The sequence below is a fragment of the Struthio camelus genome, chromosome 21 (assembly GCF_040807025.1).
Source record: "Struthio camelus isolate bStrCam1 chromosome 21, bStrCam1.hap1, whole genome shotgun sequence".
NCBI classification, from domain to species: domain Eukaryota; kingdom Metazoa; phylum Chordata; class Aves; order Struthioniformes; family Struthionidae; genus Struthio; species Struthio camelus.
In genome coordinates this window covers 5,381,567-5,400,852 of record NC_090962.1, presented here as the reverse complement: position 1 = coordinate 5,400,852, position 19,286 = coordinate 5,381,567, and the positions used below count along the sequence as shown (strand labels likewise).

General features: G+C 48.7%; 1 protein-coding gene and 1 pseudogene across 1 annotated transcript; one reads left to right on the top strand and one right to left on the bottom strand.

Annotated features, from left to right (window-relative positions):
- Positions 1–713: 713 nt before the first annotated feature.
- LOC104141990 (serum amyloid P-component-like) lies at positions 714–3,904 on the bottom strand (annotated as a pseudogene).
- An 873-nt stretch (positions 3,905–4,777) lies between these two features.
- Positions 4,778–17,680, top strand: ENO1 (enolase 1). The gene is made up of 12 exons (XM_068916189.1): positions 4,778–4,901; positions 8,211–8,304; positions 9,756–9,851; positions 11,677–11,735; positions 12,671–12,740; positions 12,932–13,065; positions 13,217–13,439; positions 15,011–15,208; positions 15,460–15,661; positions 16,086–16,194; positions 16,632–16,690; positions 17,215–17,680. The coding sequence occupies exons 1-12, from the start codon at positions 4,794–4,796 to the stop codon at positions 17,282–17,284; spliced, it is 1,422 nt and encodes a 473-aa protein (XP_068772290.1). The 5' UTR covers positions 4,778–4,793; the 3' UTR covers positions 17,285–17,680.
- Positions 17,681–19,286: the final 1,606 nt, after the last annotated feature.

Below are 19,286 nucleotides of genomic sequence, written 5' to 3'. Positions count from 1 at the left end.
GCATAACTTAACACGGGGAAATTCAATTAAATTAATGTCTGTGCAGAGCTGCTGCCCTCTGTTGGTTGAGGGGAACAAGGCAGGATTGTTCAACCGCCTCGTGTTGACTTTTTGTTGTTGTTGGCAATGGACCTTCGCATGACGTACTTCTGTACCCTCAGAAGGAAATGAGTTTCATACCTGCCCTCAAGCTTCTCTTGTGATGTGCACATGTTCAAAAAGATGCTGCTTCCATGCTCAGGCTCTGTATCCAGTCACAGAAGAGAAGCCATATGCAGGGAACATGGTGAGAAATTGAGACCAGGAAAAGCTGCATGAGAGAGATTTTTCTTGAAAAAATAAAAGGTTCCTTTGACTGAAGAGAGCAGCTCTCTGGTGTGTAGGAGGAAGATCTATGCATGGGAAGTCTCATTTTGTAGAGTCTCAGGTGTGACCTAGAGCAACCTCCTGGCAGAGGTGTGACAGTGCAAGATGTTGGAGCATGCTGAGTTCTGCTCTGTTCTTTCCGTCTGTCACACTGATGGAGGCCTCACCCCCAGCTACCTTCTTGGAAAAAACCCTGGAGCACTAAGGTGTGCAGTGAACCTATACAAAGCAGAAGGAGAGACAAGCAACATCAAAAACAAATGCACGGAACCAGCTTTTCCTTCTCACGTTCCCCAGTATGTCTGTTGGATCCCTTTTTTTTTAAAGTAAGAAAGGAGAGGGGGATGTCACTGACAGCTGGTGTCAGACTCCAGAACCACTCCCCGCAGGAGCGTCATGGAGCCCTCTCCCCATGCTATGATAGCTCCCTTTGATTGCTCTGGTTTGCACAGTGCAAGTGCCCAAACATCTGCAGACCTGAGAACTTGACTCCACAGGGTCACTTGGGTCATCCATCCTGCAAAGCCATTGGAGAAGATCCCAAGAATGTCTTTGTCTTTCCCCAGGACAAGTGTCCCGCCAGCCTGGGTCACTTACCCTTTCTGGATACTCTTGGCTTTACCCACTTCTCCGTTCAGCCATAAATCTGCCATCCCGGACTGGGAGGCCCATGCCATGCACTAGTGCAGCCAATTTTCTGACTCACGGTGCAGAGGGAAGCTGATGAAATGGCCTCCTATCCACAGCCCCACATGGGCACCCACAGTCACCACCAGCTCCTTGTCCCTCTCCTGCATGGAGTAGGAGAGAACAGTCTGACGGCCCGCCTGCTGGGCTCTGGTCCAAAAGCATAAGGTGAAAGCATGGAGAGTCATACTGCGCAGGGGCTGAATGTTCACACAACTCAAATGTTTTCCCCAGGGAAGTAGAAAGCTGGGAAAGGGCTAGATTTAACACCTGAAAGAACCAAAAAGAGTCAGCTGTTACAGTGCCTCCCATGTCTATAAATCAGACCAAGTCCTGCAGACTCCACCCATGGCAACGGGCAGGGCTGTGGCAGTCTTAGCTGATTTAGCTGCAACTACTGGCATCTGCCGTGTCAACAATGAATGAGCTTGAAATAATAAAAAATTTAGCTCCCTTGCCTATTTGCTTTGGGAACATTGTGTTTTTTCCCTCCCTCTGTTCTCACCCTGTGTAAAATGGAGACGACGATTTGCCCTAGGGGAACTGGGAGCTTAAATTCCTGACTGCTAAGCTGCAGTGCGTGTGAGAGTAGCTAGTTTTGTGCTAGACCTAATGATAACGTGGCTTATGAAAATTCTCCGTCTGGCCCAGATTTGGGACCACGTTCTACCTGCATGTAGCGGTACCAAAACCGTTAAGCGCTTAGGGCAGCAGGGCATGGGCTCTTCATCCTTGGAAGGGGTGGGAGGTAACCGGGAGTTTAACCTATAACCCCATAGATGCATGTTGCTTATCAATCTGGCTCCCTCTGTTGAGGAACTCTTTCTTCATGTCCTGGAGCTGCATCTGGATTTGCTCCGGTCAGAGGCTGAACTCCTCTGGAGAACATTGATCTAGAGCAAGCAGACAGCTGCATTTACTGAAGGCCAGGACCTGCGCGCGGTAGGGTTTCTGTTTTCTAGTTTGTAGAAGATTGGGGGAACATCTTTGTTTTAAAATGGGGTGCCTCACCGCTATACGGTGCCTGGCTAGTAAGCCCTGCCAGAGCTGTTTCTGCAGTGGATAGGATACCTCAGCTGTATGAACACAGACAGGCTTGAACCTCCTATTTCCGCGTGGCGTCACGCAGCAGCGCTTATCCCGGGATGGCTGCGTGACGCACCGCGGCGGCAGAAACCGGGGTTTGGTGCACAGCTTAAAACCACCGCTGCATCATAAGATGCCAGATGCGTTGGCAGGGGGCAAGGGGGCACACGGGCCATCTCCGCCTGCTGTGCGGGGACACCGCTGCTCCTGGGGATGACGGTCTTGGGCATCCTACCTTAAGCAATTTCTAGCTTGACCCCTTCCAGACAAGTTTCCTGTTCCCTGGCGAAGGCCAGTCCTGCCTGCTGACTCCCTTTACCTAGGGCGAGTTTGGCTCTGAAGGAGGCCTCCACCACGCGGTCGTGGAGGGGCTGAGCGTGTCAGTTCCTCAGGGTCCGCTTTTGCCAGTCCGGCAAGGTGTTCTCCAGGAGGCCGATCTGTGAGTAGCGCAGCCTTATTACAGAGGGCTCTTATCAGCTAATTGACGATGAAGGCGTTTTGCCTGAAGGACGTTATTTTAACGCCTGCCTGGTAGCGTGCGTGATGGAGCTTTAGCAATTATTCTGTAGCGTACTGCTTCCCCAAAGTGCTTCCTAGCTTTCCCCCTGCCACCGAAATGAATGTTTCTTTATGTCAAACGTAAAGGCGCTGTGATCCTCCGCTACCGTGACCTCCTCTCGGTCTAGTTTTTCGCCTGGAAGGAGGGCTAACTGATGCTTCTGCTTCGTTAAGGAAGGTGATCCACCCTGCAAGGCTCGTTGGTAAGCTTTTTTCGCTAGCGTTACTTTGTTCCCCGCTAAAGCCCTCTTGCTGACAAGGCAGACAGAGAGAGAGCAGAGACGGGGACCCTGCCGCGCGACAGTACGCCGCTGCTGGCACAACCGCGGTCGCTCCGCAGCGCTCCGACGCGCCGGGGCCTTGCACCCAACAAGGTCCTCTCTCGTGCCCCTGCCCTGCTCGCCCATCACGCGGCTAAAATTCGTATCAGGCCGCTACTGAAACGAGATATTCCAGCTGCGCAAGGCAGGCGTAGACCAGAAAAGAGATACTTTCCCCAAAAGTGCTATTTATTCTGCAATTATTTTAATCCTATGAACATCTATGAACCTCACAGATGAACATCACCTATGAACAATCCTACGACCATCTCCCTTTTTTTCTTTTCTCTGTTTCTTTTTTCTTTTCTCTCTCTCTTTTTTCCCTTTCCGCTCAAACGCTGTCCTGCAGCAGTTCTGCCCTGTTGACCCTGGCTGGTCTCTTGCTTTTTATTTTTTGTAGCGTTTCAGCCTGGTCGAGCGTAACTGAGCTTTGTCGTCGCTCACCAGACGCCAGCTGATCTCGCGCTGTGCAGAGGGCGAACCTTACCGCGGTCTAGCATCGCGGTGTGGTCACGGTCACCCGTCGTGCCAGTTGCTTAGGAGGCTGTCTCCGAAACCCCGCGTGAGGAACCCGCCGTTAGCTCCTCTACCGGGTCGTTGCCAAAAAATCGCTGGTGAACGGAAAAGGTAAGTGTGTTAGGAAAAAATAAAAACTAAATAAAGCGTGGAGGAAAGAGAAGGTGCTGGGAGCGGGAAGCAGCTAGTAGCGAGCTGTGCGTGCGACGGCGCGGTCGGAGACTCAGAGACGGCGCAGGTCACGCGCTCGGCGGGGTTGTCGGGGAGCCCCGGCAGCTGTAGAAGCGCGGGAGGTTTTCTGGCAGCACGGCCTGGACATCCGGAGGAGTGAGCCTTGCTGAGTGTCCTCCAAAGGCAACAGAGAGGCAAGATTAGCCAAAACCGGTGAAAAGGCGAGAGCGACGTCAGCGGTGGGACCGGCAAACGGCGGCTCCCGGGGAGCAGAGCGGAGCGAAGGGGACGGTCCGTGCAGCGGGCGGGCTGCTGGAAGTGAGTCTCTACCGCTGTCGCGCGCTGACCGCCTGGGCGGGCTCTTGCGGCGGCGCTGCGCGGGCCAGGGACGGCACGAGGGGCAGGCTGAGCCCGGCTGGGGATGCCCGAGGACCGCGGCAGCGAGGCGTCCGTCCGCAGCCCTCTGGGCCGAGCAGGCCCTCAGTTAAGGCCTTCAATAAAAAAGGCCGCCGTTGTCCGTGGCGGGGTTGCGGGGGGAGCGAATTAGCTATTCCTAATTGCAGACAGAGCTAATTGCTTCCTATTGCTTCCAAGGCGCGGGTACCTCGGTCATAAACGTGCTTGGTTTGCGTACGGAGGCCGGCTGCTTACGCCGACGCCGGTCCCCGCCTCGTGCGGCCCAGCGGGAAAAACTGAGGGGGGGGGAAAAAACCAAAATCTGCTGATCCAGGAGAAAGCGTGCCGACACCTGAGCCGCGCCGGCTCCGACCACGGATGCTCCGCCCGTGTTATTCGCCTTCCTCCTGTCGCTCTCGGCGCTGGTTTCCGCACCCACCGGTCCCCGCGCACGAAGGGCCGGCTGAGACCCGCCGCGCTCATCGCACGCACGGCCGCCGCGGCGGCAGGCCCCGCCCCCCTCCCTGCGCCCGGCCCCGCCCCTCCGTGGGATTTTCCATGAGCCCGGCCCAGGCCGGCAAGCGCGGGGGCCGCCGCGGCACGTAGCGCACGCGCCCCGCGCCGCGGCTGGGGCGAGGAGGCGGCTGGGGCGGCGGCGGCCAATGGGGAGGCGGGCGAGCGCCGGCTCGGCCAATGGGGAGGCGGGAGGGGGGCGGGGCGTGCGCACGGCGTGGCCCTATAGCCGGGCGCGCGCGCGGCCGTTGCTTCCCAGTCGGTTGCGAAGCGGCGTCCGGGCGGCAGGTGAGTGAGGCGGCGGCGGGGCCCGGCCCGGCCCGGCCCGGCCCGGCCCGGGGCGCCTCTCCGCTCCCCTTCGGCCTCCCGTGGGGCCGCCGCCCCCCCCCCACCCCCTCTGTCGTCCGCGGCGCCGCTGAGGCGCGGCCGTTGCGAGCGAGGCCGCCTCGTGGCGGCGGGGGTGGGGGGAGGGGCTGGCTGGTGCCTCTCCGCGGCCGCGTTAACGTCTCTTTCTCTCTTTTAATCATTAAGCAGCTGCTGTTGGACGGCGCCTCGCGGATGGGGCCTCTCTTCCCCCCCCCCCCCCCCCTTTAGGGATGTCCTTCAACTCCGCCGCTCAAATATTTGGCGTTTGGCGGGCGCTCGGAGTGTCGGCAGCGCTGGGGGAGCGGCGGGGGCGGCAGCCGGCCGCTCGGCCCGCGCCTCTGGGCGGGTGATGGAGCGTGGAAAAGGGAGGAGAGGGGAGGGGAAAAAAAAAACCCAACATTGGCCTCTCTGCGGGCTCGCCTCGTGCTGCAGGAGAGAGGATTGGGGCTTTTTGCCTTGTTCCGTTACTTGCTGCTGAGTCACAGGGTAGGGCTGCGGCTTTCTCAGCCCGGCAGGAAGTAGGGATGTTTCTGGCCCCAACCCCCGAACTGAGGCAATGCAGTTTTCAGGCCTCCATCTTATTAAAAGAGAGAGAGAGAAAGTAGCTCAATGCATCCTTGACTGATTCTGTGCCAGGCATTACTTAAAGCACGTTGCATCATGTTGCAGAGCGCAGGTGTGCGTTAACACTGCTTGGAAACCCAGGGGATATGACCAGAAGGTGCCCGTGTTGGTCCCCACGTGTCCCACCTTGAGGAATGTCTCAGTGTTAGGAGTATATTGTGAGCTCAGGGTCTAGTAAGCAGGAATGTTTCATCAGAGTGGGGATGCCATGAGGCTTGCAGTTTTACGGGTATCTTTTTCAGTGTGATGGGGGACTGCCACTGGCAGCTGTAGGGCAGATCGCTAATAAGACTCCTAAACTAAGTAGAATAGTTCTTCCTGTGGCCGAACTACTGTTTTTTTATTCCCCATTCAGGTTCTTGCAGTGCTCTGCCTTAGCCCTGTCTTGACTTTAGAGAAACGTGGCTGCAAAACAGCTCACATAAGTAGAACTCTTAGCAATAGAGTTAGCTGTAAGGTGAATTTCTGTGAACCATTTTAATCTAGGCTGGAGCAGTCTGCATTGTAGTTGGAGCGTTACGTTCCCTGTGCAGAGCAGAGATCAAGTAGGGAGTAAGTGGAGCTTTGATAGTGGAGGTAGTGTTAGAATTGGCAGTCCTGTGTTGGGCTGTAACTTAGACTTGAAGTAGGTAGCAACTTAATAGATGTGCTTCTAGGAAGGTAGGGAAGTTGGTGTGCGTGATACCTCTCCTAAATGACCTTGGGACAAATGACCTTGGCAGCAGACTGCAGTACAAAACAAGGTTTAAGGGAATACGTGCATATAAAAGTCCACTCTGGCATGTGTTTGGCTAATTCCATCGTTAAGTACAAAGATCTGGAATAGGTATTGCTAATGATGAGCTAGCTCTTGTCGTGCTTGTGTCCGGCTACTGTTTTTAACAGTTAGACCTATGCTATGCATGGGCTAGCTCTTGCTTTCTTGCTGAGGTGGCTGAATAGGATTGAGGCAGAACACTTGTGCTCGGCTTGTGATGACACAAACAGCATCAATCTTTTTTTAGCCAGGAATAGCTCCATAGGAAAATCATTTCTTGAAAGCAGAAGTGAGGGGGCTTGTAAAATGGGTTTAAAAAAAACTGACACGGAGAATCTCTGAGAGGATGCAGTGCTGCAAAATGCCTCCCTGTAAAGAACAGGGAAGGACTGATGGGGAGGTCATTTGCCAAGGACGATCAAGTACTGTGCTCTGCCAAACCTGGGGGGTAACTTGTGGTGGAAGCTCTTGCAGTGTGTATTCCTAGAGTGCCCCCTTCTTTGTGAAGGTGAACAAACAGTTCTGTTGCATGAGGACTTCTTTGTGAGGTGGCTATTAACCCAAAAGAATGGGGCATCTAATTTTTTTGTCGAAGCTGTGGTTCTGAAAACGAAAGTAAGGCATAGCAGGGGCCAGCCGAATCAGCTTTGAAAGCCCTTTTCAGGGATTCTTGCCATTGCTTAGTGCAAGTGCAGAGGGATATGTGCCTGTTGATATGGCTGGGACTGATAACTGGGGAGTTGCAGAGATTTATTTCTAGCTTACACACTGATTTAAAATTAAGTAGCAGCAGTATAGAGGCCAGCTTGAGCCAAGTTGCCTTGCTTCTTAGGGCAGTCATATAACTTGTCAGCGTTTGGGTCTTACAGTAGAGCAAGCAATATCTTAAAATACTCTAGCTGCCTCAGAACTGCTTTTCTGAGACAGGAGCAGCTGGAAGGGGTTCTTTGAAGCTGGTGGACAAACCAAATGTCTGCCTGTGCCTTTAATAGAGACAGTAAGCAGGAACTTGAGAAGGGAAAATTTTTACAGTGGAGGAAGAAAAAACGCATGAAGCTGATATCCCCCCCCCCCCAAGTATTTCTAAGAGCCTGTTTTAGTAACTTTTTGGTAACTGCAGAGATGTGACTATAACTCTGTATACTGAGTTACCACCCATATTGGCTTGCCAAAAAGCCAGCTGCCAGATATTTCTGCTTCTGAGGCTCAGCTTTCTTATCTGTTGATGCACTAGTTCTCATACCAGTCCATGGCTTACAGACATTTGAATAAGCTGATTTTTAAATACTGCTAGATTTATGTATGATGTTCCTTACTGCAATTTTTCTAAGGAGAAACTTAGAACAGAAATAAAAGTTCAAAGGATTGTAGTGATCCTTTCCTTTTAGGAGGCAGGGTAGGCTATTCTTGTAGATACTCCTCTCACAAAAGGGAGCAACTGCCTTAATCTAAGTTTGTGATTAGAGCCCTGACTGCCTGTTTCTATTTCAAGATAGGCTACGTTTGGCTCTGAACAGCTGTTGTATTGCGCATACCAAGAGCTGCTGCCCTCAAGTCTTTTGTGAAAAGAATTCTAACTAGCTGCAGAGAATCCTGCATTAGGATTGCTTGGCTGCTCTTATATGCTGAGAGATGGTATTTCCTTGGATCTCTCTGAAAACAGGGCTCTGGGTCTGTCTCGACGGTTCTTCCTGTCTGGTCTGATTTCAATCCTCTGGCATATGAACGTGACTCTTATCAAGTACCAAACGTTTTCCTAGTTCAAGCTAAGTGTGATGTGACCAACTGCTCTCGTGACTGTAAATGGTGCTACAAGCTGTAACTCCTTAATGCTGAACTCTTCTTGGCAGGTATTCAAGATGTCCATCCTCAAGATCCATGCCCGTGAAATCTTTGATTCCCGTGGGAATCCCACTGTTGAGGTAGACCTCTATACCAACAAGGGTGAGTCCTTAGCTGTAGATGTTTGTTCCTTTCCTGTATCTGATAGAGCTGCAGAGGCTGTTTTATGATAGAATGAATTCTTATAAAAGTATAAAAACCGTCCTATTCTAGCCCTGGAATTGTGCTTACTGCTTTCTCCATGTTTAAAGCATATAATCATGCTGTTGAGCTTGCTGTAGGAGTTGGGAAGAACCATCCTCCTCATTCTGTTGGGTTAAATCTGCAGATCTCGAGATGTTGACCTGGTTAGGGAAAGGTCTTCTCGGTGTGCTGCAGCTTGTAATCTGTTGTGCAAAGGTTTCGACGAACACAGCCACCTGCCTTTCTGCTCCTGTCCCTCTGAGCTTAAACTGGGGTAGCCTTGAGTGTGTTTCAGATGACCCCAGAATTAAAGCCATGGTTCCTAGCCTTAAGTGGCTGCTAATGAACTAGCCATTGTTCCTATCCTTAAGTGGCTGCTAATGAACTTAGCTTGCCTTTTCACTAAGCCCTCTCTGACTGCACTTGAGGCAGCTTAATTCTCAATTTGTCTATCAGTCACTTCATGTAATGAAACAATCTGCTGCTGCAGAGTTGAATCTCCGGTACGAGTTTCTTGTCTGTGCAGGTACTCGGGCATGATTAAATGACTTGACTAATTGGGGTGGCACATATAACATCTTGCTGCTTCTGTTTTTAGGGCTTTCTGTTGCTTTTTTGTTCATCTCATATCTGATAGGATCTGACAACTGCATTGTACAAACACATACCAGTGTGGCTTGGTGGAATGAGCAAACACAATAGATACAATGCACTAACTAAAGAGCTGATCTTTCTGCCTCAAAAGATGAATGCAGTCATTTAGTGAGATTGCCCCCACTAAGCCCTTTGCTGTAGGGGGGATAAGGGAAGGACTGAAAACTGGAGTTGGCATCTTGAACTAAAGGCGGAACAGATTCCAGTGCACCAATTTCCTGTTAAGGCCTAGCCTCCTTGGCAAGAATGAGCTATCTGAATGGACGGTTGTGCTGTCATCTGAGGAGCTTGGACTAACAAAAAACAGGCTCTTAACCATCTGTTTGCCAGATGTCATAAGGACAACTTAGCTCACCTGCCAGAGTGGGCCCGACAACAGATTCCTCTGAAGGAAAGCAATCAAGTCAGCCTTAGCAGTTGTGCTTCCCTTAAGGGAGTCCTTCCTTGGAAAAGGAACGGGTGACTTTCCCAGACTTACAAGCTTGAAATGCACGCTGTGGAAAAGGCAATGTTTCTGTGAGTGAGCCAGAACTTGTGCTCGTCAGTACGAGGGAGACACTGTTGAACTGGTGGCTCTGTAATGGAGCAGACAGCAGTGTGAGGACCACTCTATGAGTGCACAGAGATGTGGTTTGGGGACGGTAGGTTGGGATGGTGTATGGGCAGAGGATTGTTTGTAGGTCTGAATGTGCTAAGACAGTTCTGTCTGTTACCAGGTCTCTTCAGAGCTGCTGTTCCCAGTGGTGCCTCAACTGGAATCTATGAGGCTTTGGAGCTTCGTGACAATGACAAGACACGCTACATGGGGAAAGGTAAACCTTGAATTTGCGTTAGTGGCTTTGTATTTTCATAGCTTGAGGACTGACTGTATATGTCCTAAAAGCAACTGAGAGACAGCACTTACCAGACTTGCTTGAAAACAAGTAAGGGAGGAAGCAAGTAGCCATATACAAGATGTCATTACCTAATAAACATCCTAGTAATAAATTTTACAACTACTCTGGGAGTGTGGACAGTAGAGCTGCCTGCTGTGAAGGTATTGGTCTGTCACAAGAACATGCAATCAGTTTGCTTTTTGAGTCTGGCTGGGACAGAGAATTACTTGTCTTTACTCAACTTCTCTTACTAGTCAGATGAAAGACTATTTTGCTCCTGTCAAAAGAGCTGTTAGAGTAGATAACTACTGAATTGAACTTCAAGAGCGGGTTCATGATGGCCATTATTCCAGTAAAGAATAAACTCTCACATGACTGCATATCCTGAAGAGCTGAAGAGGTTATGCTATCTATCTAGGACACTGCCACTCTTCCTTGGGAAGAGTAAATGTGTACTTACCTCAGTGTGCTAAATGTATGCATGCCTAGACCTGTTAAATATGATCCTACAGATCATTCTTCATGGGTAGTTAACCTGATAGTAGTCCAAGTTTCTGTGATGGGCTGTCACAGCTGAAGGCTTGTGTCATTCGGGAAATAATGTGAGTTAAGACACGCATCAAATGTGGGGAGTTGCATCCATCTGGATAACTGGAAGGCCTTCCCTAATCTAAATCTGCGTTTAAAAGGTGATTAAATAGCATTCACTAGGCCTTCAAGTTAAGGTCTTTGGAGATCTTTAAACACTCTCCAGGGATGACAACGTTCCTTATGCTAAAGTTGGAAGCTGGCTAGTGATGCTCTCTGCTTATGGGGAAGAAGCAGGCTCATTCTGAAACTCCTGGTTAATGTAATGGTGGGGCCACATAGATGAAAAGGAGTGGTACTGCGTTCACGTTTTTCCCTCCCTATCTGAAGGAACTGCAGGCAATCAACTTTCATGCCTGCATCCAGGTACTACTTTGTGACTTTAGTATCAGTTGTAAATCACATCTGCTAAAGCAATGCTTTAGCAGTGTCACAAAAAGAGAGATGATAAAATGCCTGAGCTGCTGCATGCTTCACTTCCAAGGAAACCTTTTTTCCCCCTCAGTCGCCCATTCTATGAATGGGGAGGAGTAGCCTATCCTAAAGCCTCTTCTGAATGCTGTCTTTCAGCCACTCAGGGTTTGGGCTCACTGCTGAGTTATGCAACAGTATGAAACCTGGACGGAAAGAATAAATATTGCCTGACTGATTCAGGAACGTCTACCCTGTGAACTGTTTTGTTTCTGGTCTACAGCTTTGTATCAAACACTTGCTAACCTGTAGGTCTGTTTGCCTATTGGTGTCCTTTTCTTTTCCTTGCATGACTGTCTTCTGCTGTGAGCCTTCATCTCTTCCTTGATTCTCTTGTCCATTTCACTTCTATCAGGTGTATCCAGAGCTGTTAAATATGTTAATGAGTTCCTGGCAACAGCATTGTGTACACAGGTAATGGATGTGCTTTCAGTGCAGCCTTGTCACTTGGACAGGCTTCCCTAGTGCATGGTCTTGCAAACTAACATTGCAGCAGGCGTTCCTAGATGATGCTTATTTTATGTGATTTCCACTCACCAGAGATGACCTCTAGAAGTGTTGAGATTTGGCAGCAAACTCAGGTTTGACTGGGGTTTGATAGCATGAGACGGTATTCTTGGGACTGAGTTGTTACTGAGATCACCTACTAATGCCTGCATAGCCAGTTTGGTTAACCAGTGTCTGATTTGCTTGTTCCTTCCAGGTGTCTCAAAAGCTGTTGAGCACGTCAATAAAACAATTGCACCTGCACTGGTTAGCAAGGTAGGAGCGATCTGTCCTTCACTAACATCAGTTAATGCCAGTCTGGGGTTTCCTGGCTGAGGGGTTGTGTCTCTAGAGACAGTAGCAGGAGGAATGTATTACATGGGGGGTTGTTAGTGTCTGCTGGAGTGCATGAGAAGAAACTGACCTACAGTAATTGCTTTCTCTAATGACTGTGTATCTAACACTTAATCAGAACAGTCTCTGGCAGCCTAATGTTGCGCTGTGCAGCAACACTTGAGCACCTGGGAACATCAGTGGAACATGCAGTGAAGATACAAGCTGCCTTATACTTTGAAAGAGTTTGCTTCAGACTGGCTAGTTTGGAGGGGAGTCATAGGGGATTTTAGTCGGCTTGAATGGGCTTCCTATACCCTTTGGGCACTAAGCTAGAAAGGCTGAGGCGAGATGGGTAATGCATGAAGTGATTGCATATTTCTGATGCAAATCACAGAAATCCAGAACTTACTGGTACTAAGTTACAAATGGGTGCATATTCTGAGCAAGCTGGTCTTCTGGGCTTGTAATAAAAGGGGCAGGGAGCATAAACTGGGGCTTTCTTCCATGGCAGGCTGATAGCAGTGTAAATGTCTTCACAGTCAGGAACTTGAGACTGGGCAGCTTGACTGCTCTGTCTGAACACAAAGAACAAAACGGCTTTTGATGTCTGTAACTTAACCTGTCAGCTCTGCTCTGTTGGAAGTGACCAGAAGATGCTGCTGTCCCATGCTTGTAAGAACTAGTCTCAGTTCTGCTGTTGGTAGTTGCCTTCGAGCAATTTCCTGGTGCCTGCCAGATGAAAGTAATGAAATGAGAGGTCAAGAGATAAAAGCTTTTTCCCAGTGGAAGGGAAATAACTAGGGAATAAAGATAAAATGGATGGGTGAGTTTAGAGCTGTGTTTGGCCTCAGTGTTTCACTTGCTTTTCTCTGCAGAATGTTAATGTTGTGGAGCAAGAAAAGATTGACAAACTGATGCTGGAGATGGATGGAACAGAGAACAAATGTAAGTTCATGCCTCACTGCAACACAAAGGCAAAAGACGAAGTTCTCTGATGGAGGTGTAGTTTATCTCATCAGAAACAATAGGCAGTGCATGGGTCATGCTATGCGTTTCTGTAACCAAGACCATAATAATATTGCTGAGCCTCTAGGAAGACGCGGTGTTTCTCTAAACAAATGTCCTTACTGTTTCAGCCAAATTTGGTGCCAATGCCATCTTGGGAGTATCTCTTGCTGTGTGCAAAGCTGGTGCTGCTGAGAAGGGTGTCCCGTTGTACCGCCACATTGCTGACCTGGCTGGAAATGCAGAAGTCATTCTACCAGTTCCTGTAAGTCTCTTGGTAGTGCTAGCTAAAGACATCTGAGTGAGCATCATGATGTCCTGTGGTTTTTGGGTCAAGTTTTCTTGAGGACTGAGTCTCTTCTGTGATTTACCTTGAATCATTCTAATTTACCTTTTTCTTTTTTTGCCACTCCAAGGCTTTCAATGTGATCAATGGAGGCTCCCATGCTGGCAATAAGCTGGCTATGCAAGAGTTCATGATCCTCCCTGTGGGTGCTGACAGCTTCAAGGAGGCAATGCGCATTGGTGCAGAGGTCTACCACAATCTAAAGAATGTCATCAAGGAGAAGTATGGCAAAGATGCAACCAACGTGGGTGATGAGGGTGGCTTTGCTCCCAACATCCTGGAAAATAAAGAAGGTAAAAATTAGTCACTATGTGGGAGATATGACTACGATTAAGACCATGCTTGCCCAGTGTGGATAGAATAGTGGGACCAGTAGGCTGTAGGATTTGCTGCTGTTTCTTTGCTTCTGTCCTGACAGATTTTTTTTTTTTTCCAAGATTATATACTAGTGTAGTTCCTTCTCTGCAGAGATGCCCCCTTGGACATCAGTTTATGCAGCTTGACAGGATGGCTTTGACTTCAGTACCTCTTCACTATTTCATTTCTGTGCCAGCTTAAGGGAAACTTGCTCCCTTCCATTTGAAAAGGGGGAGAGGCTGGGATGTCTGCATGTGTTGCAGGTTACCCAGAAGTCAACATCAAAGTTCACTGAAGTTCTGCTGACAAAGAAAGAAAGCAGTTTAGCAGTTTGAACTATGCCTAGTAATACGTGGGAGTACATGAAGGCCAGGCAGGGGAGTTGTGACATTCTAACAGAACTGTTAAGCTGTGGGGGCAGCACAAGCCTGCAGGAGGGCTATCTGTCTTGTGGGAAGTGAAACTCTTCTCTTGCCTGTTTATACAACAACTATCTGTACCAGGGGGGTGCTTTTTCTGCCAGGTTCTCAGGAATGGAGCTGCTGGTAAGCCACTGGAGTACTAGGACTCTAAGAGCAGAGTTACTTGCATGCCAAAAGCTGTTATGTTATGGTTGAAGGTGGCCTCTGGACTGCATTGCTTTGGCTGACACTGAGCCAACAACAGAAATCGGGGCGTTTCTGAATCCCACAAGCACAGGTAGCTTGTACTAGGTCTACAGCCTGGCAGATATCAGTGAAGATGATCTTGGATGACCATTCCGGTCCAAGGAATGCTTGGATCTCACTGTTGCTGGTAGCAGCTATTTTTGCAGTTTGTGCTCCATTAATATCTAAAAGACCTGATCTAAGCTTGCTACTGTAAATAATCTGGCTGACCCAGCTGCTGCTTGGCCTTGAGTCGAAGAAGCTTAGAGACTTACTGCTCTTGACCATACCAAACTTTTCTCCTTGGACTCTGCCAAACAGGGCAGCATAGTGGACAGTGTCCGGAGACTCCTACAGAGCTGTACTATTCCCTCTTCCCTTCATAAATGTGTAAGAGTGAAGAACAGGTAGAGGATGCAGAGAGGGTGCCCTGTGCAGTAGCAGGCTGTGTATGACATGCCTGTCAGGGTCTGAGTGCTTGCCTCTGATCCCATCAATACCTGATCTGGAGCTAAAAAGGATTCAAATGCAGTCGCCGCTTCCTGCCCACGCGCATACAGCTGAAGGAGGATGTAGTCTTAGTCTTAAGCTTTCAGGCCTGAGATAGTCCTGCCTGAAGACATTCGGAATCCCTTGTGGTGTCTCAAGGGTATTAGAAGCTAAAAGCAGTATTAAAGTTGTATCCTTTTCCACTCTGTTAAGATGTGGGTGAGTTTAAGAGCTTTCTCTTTGTGCAGTTGCTGGGTTTTGCTTAGGGGGCAATGGGATTTCTGGCCGAGTGAATGTCCTGTTGTTGGTAACTGGATAGTTTTGAGTTACCAGGTCAGGTAGGAATGTGCAAATATCTTACTATGTTTCAGCTCTGGAGCTGCTGAAGACTGCTATCAACAAGGCTGGCTACTCTGACAAGGTTGTCATTGGCATGGATGTGGCTGCCTCAGAATTCTACCGCGATGGAAAGTATGACCTGGACTTCAAATCCCCTGATGATCCCAGCAGATACATTTCTCCTGACCAGCTGGCTGACCTGTACAAGGGCTTTGTCAAGAACTACCCTGGTAAGTCTGTCTCCTCGCTCTACAGGAAGCGTGATAGCAGTGGAGGTAGGGGTTGATTGCTGAAAGAAAGCAGGATGCAGCCTCCCTTGTAAGAGGGCCAAGAGTGGTATAGAGTAAACCACTAGCCTTCTAGGAGTGTTAGGCCTGTTCTCACGGGTGGGTAACTGCTGTTTGAAAACAGTGGTACCGAAGTGCTGCAGCCCAACCTTTTCAGGGTGGTATTACCTAAAACTCCTTGTGTCCCTTTCCAGTGGTGTCCATTGAGGACCCATTTGACCAGGACGACTGGGCTGCCTGGAAGAAGTTCACTGGCAGTGCTGGCATCCAGGTGGTTGGTGATGACCTGACTGTGACCAATCCAAAGCGCATTGCGAAAGCTGTGGAGGAGAAATCCTGTAACTGCCTCCTGCTCAAGGTCAACCAGATTGGCTCTGTAACAGAGTCCTTGCAAGCGTAAGTTGCTCTGCCTTCTCAGCCCTGTCAGGAAGGGGGAGCCTCCAGTGAATGAGGAGGGGAGTGTATAATGGAGAGGGATGTAGAAGAGAGCCGGTGGAGTAGATACCTGTTGATAGGGCATCTGTGATAGGGCATCTGATAAGGCTGACAGATCATTAAGTAGTAGAGGATATAGGGAACTAAACCTGTATGGTTATGGCCTTAAAGTCATATAAGCACATGAGGCAACATCACTGGGTCCAAGCATGTGTAAAAGCAGTGCTCTTACTGTGTTTTCACGTGATCCTAACTCTAAAGTGCACCAAAGGGCAGTTTGGCCTTTTCAAAGCAAGAAATACCTGGCACTTGGCAGCATCCCTAAAAGAAGGGCTGCTAAACAAGTAGGGGTGGTGTGAGGCTTTATCTGTGTTCTGTCTTTTAGCTGCAAGCTTGCCCAGTCGAATGGCTGGGGTGTGATGGTGAGTCACCGTTCTGGAGAGACTGAAGATACCTTCATTGCTGATCTCGTGGTTGGTCTCTGCACTGGTCAGGTTGGTACCTGGAGCTGCTGTGGTTTTCCTTTTTGCTTGACTTGATAGTGTAATGAAGCCATGCTGCCCAGCAGGTGGGGTCTACTCTGACTTAAGGCATGAAAGGCTTGCTATTACTGTAAATGGGAAGTTGATCTATCTGGCAGTTTGACAGGGGAACGTGTGTTCTTATGTAAACTGGCCTTCTGTCACTAGTAATGTATCTAAGTCAACTCCAATGGATATGTCAGGATTTCCTGATACTGAAGTTATTTCCACCCTGAAAATGAACATACCTTACGTTGCTCCCAGGCCCCAGCCCCACTGAGCGTACAGAGCCCGAGATAGTGACTGCTTAGTTAACTGCTGGAACAGGAGAGCGTCCTGTTGGCATCTGTGGCCCTGTGCTATAGGACAGGGTCCTAGTTCCTCACTAACTTTCTTACGATCCTTTTTAGATCAAGACTGGTGCCCCTTGCCGATCTGAGCGTCTAGCCAAGTACAACCAGCTGCTGAGGTGAGGCTCTCGAGGGGAAAGGGGTTGAGGGTTAAGCCTGACACAATGGATGATCCATTAATGCATTCGGGACCCAGCTTGCTCTTCTGCGTCTTGGAAGTTCACTGCAGGTTAAGGATGTATGCTGATACTGGCTAGATTTGGGCTGGGGCTGTGTTTGCAGAGCTGACTGTAGGCTAAATGGTGAGTTGGATGGGTGATGTCCGTAACTGAGGCACGCTAAAGCAGAGCGTCACCTTGTGATGCTAAGTTGCTCAGGTGCATTTTCCCTCTAGCTGCATGATGCAGCTCCCTTGGGCTGGCATTTAACAAGTTTGAGCAAAGTTACATTAGATGAGCAATGCTTACTAGTGCAGTTAAATATGCATGAAAACTGAAGCTGCTTGGAGGGAGCTGAATTGTGACTGAGTGGTGGTATCTTCAGTACTGGGCAGACCAAATGGTTTGGCACAAGGCCAGCAGCTGAACTAATACAGGGGTATTAATACTGTGTGCTCACCCAGCATTTTCTCCCTCTTCATCAGAATTGAAGAAGAGCTTGGCAGCAAGGCGCGTTTTGCTGGAAGAAACTTCAGGAACCCCCGTGTCAACTAAGCTGTGTGGGCCAAACGATGCCTGTTCTGGTTTAAAGCACTAGTCACCTACTTAGATCAGTTAACTGTATTAGAAAAGAGAAGGGCAGCTGAAGGAAAAAGACCATTTTTGCAGGTTCTCTTCCCCTAGATGATTCCTTCACCTAGTGTTTTCACCAGCTCTGACTTGCTGCTCTTAAGTGCTTTACTGCTTTTGTAGACCATCCCTGTTGGGTTTTGTGTGTATTAAACACCCTGGAACTATGACCTTGTGACTCTGGGTATAAGTGTTTAATTCCCTTCTCTGCCTGCTCACTCTTCAATGTTTGGAGCTGTGTAACTTGCAGTGCAGCAAAAGGTGCCTGCAGACAAATAGTAGTGTTTTTACATGTGATAAATAAAAGCATCAGTCAGTTTATCCAAGTGTGGCTGTGAGTTACTTTGGTGGAGACTGAGGAACAGTGCTTCCTACCTCTATGCAAGTGTGGCCTGCTTAAAGCTATCTTGCAAGTACAAGAGTTAGATTGCTGTCACTGTGCCTGGGGGGAGATTCGGGGGGCCTAAATTGCCAAGTGACGAGTAGACAGAACATTGGGTTGCAGGAATGTATGTGGATGCTATCAAGAATTGGCCTTCAAGGATGTGTTTAGTCATGTGGAAGGGGGGCTAAGAACAGGTTTTAACCACTAGGTCAATTGCAATTCTGCAGGTGGGGAAAAAAAACACTCAGGACTGGCTTAATTTAGCAAAGATGTGCTGTATCCTGACAACAAGTGCTGTGATTAACCTTTACTGTAGACTCACAAATATCTGCTTGTGGGTGTCTTTGCAGTATTGCTGAGAATTCAGTGAGTGCCCTCTGCAGTGAGAGGCTGGGCCCAGTTGACAGTGTTGGAAATGACTTTAACTCCCATCTTGATCTCTTTGCTATAAGATGAAGCAGTACAACAGGATGTAAGTCATGGAGCAACTGACCCTGAACCTTGGTGCTTGGGAGGGAAGAGGAGAAGTTACATGCTAGATCATTATAGTGAATGTATTTCAAAAGCTTGTGATGTTTTGGATGCTTTCCTACAGCACTAGTAGAAGGAATTCTGATGAGTGAGATACCATGTTGAATTAAAAACAAAACTCTAGTCAAAATTGACTGCTGTATTTGTTATGGCTTCGTTAATAGCACTCATAAGGTGTGACTGGAAGTTGATCTGATATCTGTACCTAACATGGGGGAAGAAAAGACTCAGGACTTCTAGCTATGTGAGAGTGAGAGCAGATGACCATAAGAAAAAGTATTGTGGGCAAATAGATATTATAGAAAAACCCCTCTATTTTGTTCAGGTTGCTGCATGGGCTCTGCTGGCTTGAGTAGACAGGAAAGGGAAGGCTGTGAGATTGCCGAGAATGTCTTCATTCCATTTGGATGCTCATTCTCACAAAGATTAAAAGAAAGAATTCCCTTTTCCCAGGTTTGGCAAGAGATTGTTCGGTGCTTCTGTTGCTCTGTGTAGTAGGTGTCAGACCAGCCTCCTTAGAGAAGGGGGAGTGGGGAGCAGAGTTGGTGTTGTTGCATCATTGGGCAGGAAAAAGCAAATTAAAATGCCCATGAGGGAGGGAGGGATTGTTTTCAGGCAGTCTCCTTAGGCATTTCTTTTTTCCATAATGGCTGGTTTGTAAGATGAATTTCAGATTCACATCAATGACTCTTCTAGTCTTGCAGAAAATTAAAATACCTGGGACTGTAAATTTTGAGTGCCACAGTGCCCCACTGTGGGCATTGCATGTGTTGCAGCTGTTAATTTTATTTCTTCGGAGGCTTTGAATTGGTGAGATGGAAAGTGCATGTTTAAAGCCAGTGGTGCTGCAGGGTACTGTTATTACTTATCTGAACGCTGGATCTTAAAGAACGCTTGCAATTTAAGGTTGGAGAAAATGGATTTTATTTCGGAAGTTGCTGTTATGACATACAATACTATAAAATGCTCAAGTAGGAGGATGTATTATATTACTAAATAAATCTGTACAGC

Coding starts and splice junctions, on each gene's coding strand:
- ENO1 (XM_068916189.1), top strand. CDS start 4,794: ATGGGGAGGCGGGAGGGGGGCGGGGCGTGCGCACGGCGTGGCCCTATA. Junction 12,741..12,931: donor GGATGGAACAGAGAACAAAT/GTAAGTTCATGC, acceptor TTACTGTTTCAG/CCAAATTTGGTGCCAATGCC. Junction 16,691..17,214: donor AAGTACAACCAGCTGCTGAG/GTGAGGCTCTCG, acceptor CCTCTTCATCAG/AATTGAAGAAGAGCTTGGCA.